This window comes from Xiphophorus maculatus, unplaced genomic scaffold, assembly GCF_002775205.1.
Source record: "Xiphophorus maculatus strain JP 163 A unplaced genomic scaffold, X_maculatus-5.0-male Unplaced_Scaffold_BN230, whole genome shotgun sequence".
Lineage (NCBI taxonomy): Eukaryota > Metazoa > Chordata > Actinopteri > Cyprinodontiformes > Poeciliidae > Xiphophorus > Xiphophorus maculatus.
Window position 1 is genome coordinate 118,955 of NW_019369823.1, and position 7,532 is coordinate 126,486.

The 7,532-nt window shown below is 36.9% G+C and overlaps 1 protein-coding gene across 1 annotated transcript; it reads left to right on the forward strand.

Moving 5' to 3' along the window:
* Nucleotides 1-3,836: 3,836 nt before the first annotated feature.
* Nucleotides 3,837-4,983, forward strand: LOC111608000 (gastrula zinc finger protein XlCGF8.2DB-like; the record flags this gene model as incomplete). The annotated part of the gene is made up of 2 exons (XM_023330149.1): nucleotides 3,837-4,044; nucleotides 4,381-4,983. Coding segments are annotated over 2 exons (690 nt in total), but the record flags the coding sequence as incomplete, so codon positions are not given.
* Nucleotides 4,984-7,532: the final 2,549 nt, after the last annotated feature.

Below are 7,532 nucleotides of genomic sequence, written 5' to 3' on the forward strand. Positions count from 1 at the left end.
CTATAACAGAGATTAAAAAGTGGTGAAATCAACCTTTATTGAAGTTTCACAAATCAGAAACATGGTTATAAATATTCTGCTGTGAGAGCAGATTAACCCAGTCCAGGTCAGAAGAGTCTAGCTGTTGTAGTTTTTAAACTAGAGTCTATTAAAGATGTGGAAGGTAGTGAGAAATTAAGTGGACTCGCCCTTTAGCCATTTGCTGAATCAGAAGCTGGAATCGGAAACCAACTTCAGCTTCATCCAATGATCTCAGGTAATTACTAATTGGAACGTGCATATATAAGCTAGTAAAGCCTTGCAATGCAAACAGCATGAAACAATAATAGAGGTGTTATTATCTGTCAAACTAAACCTCATATAAAAGTCCAATCAACAAGCCACTGCTGCATTGAGGTGATGTTTCATACGTAGGTGTAACACATGAGAAAACCCGGATCGTGACAGACGACGTGGAGTTTCAAATAATATCAAGTGGCCTAGGCTCTCCCTATTAAAAGTACCCAGGCAAGTCTGGCTTAAAATTATGAAACAGAAGTAGTATACAAAATATATTTTATTTATACATACTTTTATAATATTAAAAATAGACTTTATTATTCTAATTTAAAACCCAATGAAGCACAGCAACCCAGAACAAACACTAGGAGCAGTCTGAGACTTAAAACAACTGCAAACCAAATTAGTAGCACACACCACACACTACAGGATGATCGGTTACGAAATCGCAAGCGACAATCTTAGAGAACGATCAACGTTCTAAAATTGTCGTATGGAGAGGGGGGGGATTGTGTAGTGTGAACTATTGCATCGGGTAGTCGATGTGCCCATCTTCTCTATTTAAATCTAATTATTACTATAGGGCAACATGATATACAGACTTTATAATCTGCACTCTTTTGGTTGAATGCAGTATTTATTTCCACTTTGGCTTTATGTTGTTTAATTTTTGTTCAAGTAGATTTTTTATTAATGGAGACTGAGAATCCATGTTATTTATGGTTTTGGTTGTTTTGTTTTGTTCATCAGTTCCAGTGTTAAATGTTCTTTTGAAAATAAAGTGTATCTATCTTTGGCAGAAAATCACATGCATTATTACGTCATTTCCATTAAATCAGTGTAAAATGGTCTTCAAACAATATTATCGTTTATCGCAATAATTTTTGAGACGATTAATCGTTCAGCCAAATTTGTTATCGTGACAGGCCTAGTAGCAACAATATAAAAAGCGACACTGACGTTACACAGAACCAGCCACAAGTGATGCATCAAAAATCCATTTATCCTACCAGCAGCACATATATTGATGATCCTGCGGCGCCAGCGCTCATCCGACAGACATCCAACTGCACACAACAACACTCATAGCTTGGCTGCCACACCCGGTGCCTATCTGCACTAATAAGCCCGACAATGCTGTGAACCGGAAGTGAAGGTGGGGAAAAGCATAGACATAATATAATGAGTAGACCCCGCATGGCTGCTCTGGCGTAGGAAATACGGCGGCCATCTTGGAGCGGTCGTCCCTCCTACTTGGCTAAACCAAAACAGCAGAAGATGCCTCAGCACTGCCAGATATTTGTGTTCAGATCGACAGACTAAAGACGCGAGATCTCGGGGGATAACGTTTCACAAGTAAGATGGACATATTACAGTTTATATTTTGTGATTAGAATATTACTATACTGTATTTATGTCCACTGACAAAACAACAGCTAATATTAGCTATCAGCTTAGTGTAATACCGGGGTTCAGCCCCGCTATGAAGGCTAACCGAGATTTTGTAAATCTTAAAAAGTTTTAAATATTCCCTAACATTGATTTAGATTATTCCACACAAGGTGGCAAAGACTCTTATTTATATGAAATTCTTTCACTCTGTCTAAAGTAAAATAGCTCCTGTTTTTGTTTTGAAGGTTTCATAAAGACCATGTGAGGAAGAAGTGGGGAATGTCTTTAAGGAGAGACGGATTCACTGCACTGATGAATCTCAGCTGCTGAATCTCTCTTAAGCTCCTCCTCAGCTGGAAAACATGAATAAAACCTATATAGATATTATGTATATACGCATGTCCATATAAATATGTGTACTTAATGCATATTATTCAGCATTAATAATTACTTAAGCATCTTTATTTCTCTCTGATTGTATTATTTTGTGTTTGTATATTTATATAAATATGTATTGATATTACTAAATAACATATTTCAAAAATTATGACTGGTTGTGTGCTTTGTAAAATAATCATAATACAGAAATATCAACACATTCTATTCTGACTCTATTCTGTTTTCCCCACTAAGAATAGTTAAATATGCTCAACCTTATATCAGTCATTCAAAAATACTTTAAAATCATTTCCTTGTAAATGTTGCTAACATTTTAATAAGGTTTACAGAAAAATTGGTGAATATCTGTTTAGTATTTAGCGAGTTATGATTGATAAATGCGCTGATACGTCATTGAGTCTGTTAAACATAAAGCTGAGTGGAACGGTCGACCGCTCCAAGATGGCCGCCTTAAATCTCTTCAGTAACAAATAGGCAAGAGCGGTCCATGAGGCGTTTATTTATAGTCTATGGGGAAAAAGGGCAAAATGACTATGGGCAAAGGTGCATTCATGGGCCCAATATGAGTGGGAATTTACAGCTACTTCATGTAAACACATTTTTCAACTAATACACCAAACAGTTACATTAATAAAAGAAGTTCAATGTCCAAAAAACTTGAAAATTGCTTTTATAGTTTATTTTTTCCCGTTTGACAAGCAAATAACAAAGATCAAACTTTTCATTAGTGATGTGTTGAGTAATGAAGCGGGTAAGACAGAGAACTCACCTAAACCTGAGCAGTTAAAGTTTTTATTTTTTAGTAATAAATCGTTGTCCCTGGTGACATAGCGAGTAACAAGCCAATCACAACTCTCTCTTTTCTTTTTGTTTCAAGTTTCTTTTGGATCCAGCCATTGTTTCATACAACCAGATTAATCAGAATTTATGTATCAGAATCACAAACATCTTTTACTTGTTTATGCATTGTAAAGCTTCATGTTGTTTTCACGTTGCCTATTTTACATATATTGTCCAGTTGATGTCACAGTAGAGCAAATGAAGCACCGCGGTGCATCGGCTCATGAGTCGAATGATTGGATGGAGTTCCTCAGGGCTTTTAAAAATGTGGACTAAAATGAAATTTGAATATAATTCATAGTATTTGTTTAAAATCCGTTCATTTGAGAATTCTCCAAATGTCAGCTGGATATGTCGATTCATCTATATCTCTGTCTACGCTCTTGAATTTTCAAATGGTTTTTTGTTCATTTCTGCCTTAAACGATTTACTTCAGTAAAGTTAACAATTACTCTTTTTCTCTGTTTTCTTCTCCAGATTCCCTGAAGTGTAACGTTTATAACCAGGAGAGGAGATCCACTCTGGACCAGGAGGAGTTAGAACCTGTGCAGGTGAAACAAGAACAGGAAGAGCCAGAAGATCATCAGATAAAAGTGGAAGAGAAAGAAGTTTACTGCAGTCAGGCTGAAGAACAGATTGAATTAAAACAGGAGACTGATACCTGCATGTTGGTTCCTGTTGATGAGCAAACAGACCACACTGAATCAGAACCAAACAGGAACCAAGTCATCTTCCAGGAAGCTAAGAACCAAAATCAGGAAAGAAGAAAACCTTTCTCATGTGACATCTGTAAAAAGTGTTTTGCTTTCAAATCTGCTTTTGATGCTCACATGAGAACTCATACGGGTGAAAAGCCGTTTTCATGTGTGAACTGTGGAAAACGTTTTAGTCAAAAAGTTAATTTAACTCTGCACATGATGATTCACACAGGTGAAAAGCCGTTTTCATGTGTGAACTGTGGAAAAAGTTTTAGTCAAAAACGGGACTTAACTCGGCACATGATGATTCACACTGGTGAAAAGCCGTTTTCATGTGTGAAATGTGGAAAAAGTTTTAGTCAAAAACAGCATTTAACTCGGCACATGATGATTCACACTGGTGAAAAGCCGTTTTCATGTGTGAATTGTGGAAAAAGTTTTAGTCGAAAACTTAGTTTAACTGAGCACATGATGATTCACACTGGTGAAAAGCCGTTTTCATGTGTGAATTGTGGAAAAGGTTTTAGTCGAAAACTTAGTTTAACTGAACACATGATGATTCACACTGGTGAAAAGCCGTTTTCATGTGTGAACTGTGGACAAGGTTTTAGTCGAAAACTTAGTTTAACTGAACATATGATGATTCACACTGGTGAAAAGCCGTTTTCATGTGTGACCTGTGGAAAAGGTTTTTGTCAAAAACAGGTTTTAACTCGGCACATGAAGATTCACACTGGTGAAAAGCCGTTTTCATGTGTGACCTGTGGAAAAGGTTTTTGTCAAAAACAGGTTTTAACTCAGCACATGAAGATTCACACTGGTGAAAAGCCGTTTTCATGTGTGAACTGTGGAAAAGGTTTTAGTCAAAAACAGAATTTAACTCAGCACATTATGATTCACACTGGTGAAAAGCCGTTTTCATGTGTGACCTGTGGAAAAAGTTTTGGTTATAAACAGCATTTAAGTCGTCACATGATGATTCACACTGGTGAAAAACCATTTTCATGTGTGAACTGTGAAAAAAGTTTTAGTCAAAAACAGCATTTAACTCTGCACATGATGATTCACACTGGTGAAAAACCATTTTCATGTGTGAACTGTGGAAAAAGTTTTAGTGATAAACAGCATTTAAGTCGGCACATGATGATTCACACTGGTGAAAAACCATTTTCATGTGTGACCTGTGGAGAAAGTTTTCGTCACAAGGTGAGTTTAATTCACCACTTGAGGCGTCACACAGGTGAAAAGCAGTAGAAGTATTTTCCATACATGTTCTATGTTGAGGTTCACTATAGAACTGATTTGGTTTAAAACTAGAATGAAAGACTGGAGGGGTTTCATGTCTATAAAGCTGAAAATTGTTGTATTTGTTAAATGTGATCATTTGGATTCTTGGAGATGTGCAACCATGACACATTTTCCTTCAGAGATGCTTTCTTGTTTTTTTTGGCATATTCTGTATTAAAAAACAATGATGATAAACTGTATGTTATTGTATTAACATACAGTTTATGTCAAACTGTATGTTGTGTGTGTACAACGTGAAGAGCAGAGGGCTCAGCACACAGCCCTGAGGAGTGCCAGTACTGATGCTGATAGATGAAGAGGCTTGGGGGCCCACTGACTATTTCATGCATTAACAGAGTTTGACCGGACATGGACTCCCTTCCAGAACATTCTCACATGATTGGACTTGAGGGATTGATTTGTATTATTCTGTACAATAGAGAGAGTTTGTGGGGTTTATTTTTGTAGTTTTTAAAATCAAAACTAGAATGTACAGAATTGAGTGGGGTTTTTTTTTAAATCTGAAAAAAATATTTGCGATAGTTTTGTCTTTAAAGTAAAATGAGATTGAGTTTTCTTTCAAATTATATTAACCAGTTTTACTCTGATTAAAATCTTTTCAAATGAAATAAAATGGATTTGTACTTTAAAGAAAATGCAAGATTCACCACAAATTAATTTTCCTGCTTTCATTGCCAGAGCCGGCACAAGGCAATAGCAAACCAAGCAGCCACTAAGGGCCCCAGGGCCACTAGGGGGCCCCCTCAGTGGAGCTGATTTAATTTATTTTTCTTAGTAATAATTTCTGTCATAATATCAAAACCACACAATTTCACTATGAAGTGGTTTGTTTTTACAATAATATATATTTGATAATGTATGTAGAAATTATTATTTTATTGATAGAAAGAAACAATATGCTCTTGGCGGCCCCTGGTGGCCGCGGTAGGTACCGCACGCTTCGCTGGTAACATGAGCCTCATCCAAACGTGAAAAGCTCCGGTCAGAAGACAAGTCAGCAAAACAATGTCTCCAAAAAGGACTTATCCTTCAGGGAGGGAGAAAAGAGGAAGAATAGAAAAAAGCCAAGATAAAGGTTTGTTTTAATGTGTCTTGGTAATGTCATGTAAAAGATTTGTAAAGCTGCTAACAGAAAATTAGCTTGAATGGTCCAGTTCAACAGCCCAACATTTATAGGGTCTTTGTGTTTGTGTGAAACTGAGTTTAAACTTTAAATGAGTTGATTCTCATGGTTGGCTCTGTATATTTCTCAGGTACTTTTGGCTTCAAAACTCCGTGTTTGATAAGGTTTGATAACAATAACTTAAACTTCTCAATGTTTGACATTGTCTAGCAAAATGTTTTTACGTCAGGCTACATAGCTGCTACATGGATGAGCTGCTCTATGCTGTAGTTGGTGATTTGTTGTTTGCTGCTGAGCATAATCATTTTGTGCCCAAAACAAACATTATTTTTACATCAACTTCTAAGTTATGTTAAAATCATTTGAAGGATCAGAATCAGTCCAGTACTGGTACTGGTCCACATTGTAGGGGAGAAAGACTCACCTGGTATAAATTGCATTTTTAGCTATTTGTTAGATTTTAAATTTCTTATTTTCATATGTCCTCATTTATCTTACTTTAATTTGCTTTTTCTAGCAGCTGTTAACTTCTGTAACTAGGGTTTCCCAAGTCTGAATAAAAAGAGGAGCAGCGAGAGGGGAAATTTAGAGTGAACTGCAATAGACACTGTTTCAAAGTTATAATAATTTATTAAAATAAAAACAGTAAAATTAAATAATACTTCTATGTAAATGAGAAGAAGTTAGGAAAAACTAAGCTGAGTTGCCGAGGCTTGGCGGTAGGTGCTGACAGGTTCTGGATCGGAGGCTCCCAAGCAAAGAATCACCAAACACCGTGACGTCACACACTCGTTGGATTTCCCTCCATCGATTTATGTTGATCACGGGACAGCCACAGCAACAGGGGGCGCCACCATCTGGGCCAAACGCACCACCTTCAATCCTCAGAGCTAAAAAAGAAAAAAATACAAACTATTATTAAAATACCGGTAGAAAAATCAAATAGATAAAACCGGTAAAAGTCTTTTACACTCGACCACCAGCACCGCACAATTCAGTGAACAAGCCGGTGCTGATCGGCTCTCAATAAGCCACAGGATGGGCGGAACCAGCGGTAACTCCGAACAAGGCAGCAGCGATCATTGTGGATATACGGAAACTATAGGAAAGGTTCTGATCTGTGGAGTGAAGAAACTGTGAAACATGTTGCGGGATGTAGGAGATACGAATCAGAAGACAATATTAACTCTGGATTTGTGGAAAACTGGAATACTAATATTGTCTTGTTTTATTTAGCTAAAGTGGAAGCAAAGATTTTACGTCTTTCAAGAGAACTGGCACTGTATGAGAAATCTTTCGATGTGCTGATCGTAAGATCCACAAGGTGGCGGTAGTGAGCAATGACATGAATGAACGACAGTCATACAATCCCAAAGAAGAAGAAGACAAAGAAATGGCGCATGGTCTGTTTGGTTGAATGTTCGACTGTTTCTCTAAACGAGTTTATCAACGAGCCGTTAACTGCTGCTGAAGAAACATTCACAGAGTTTAAA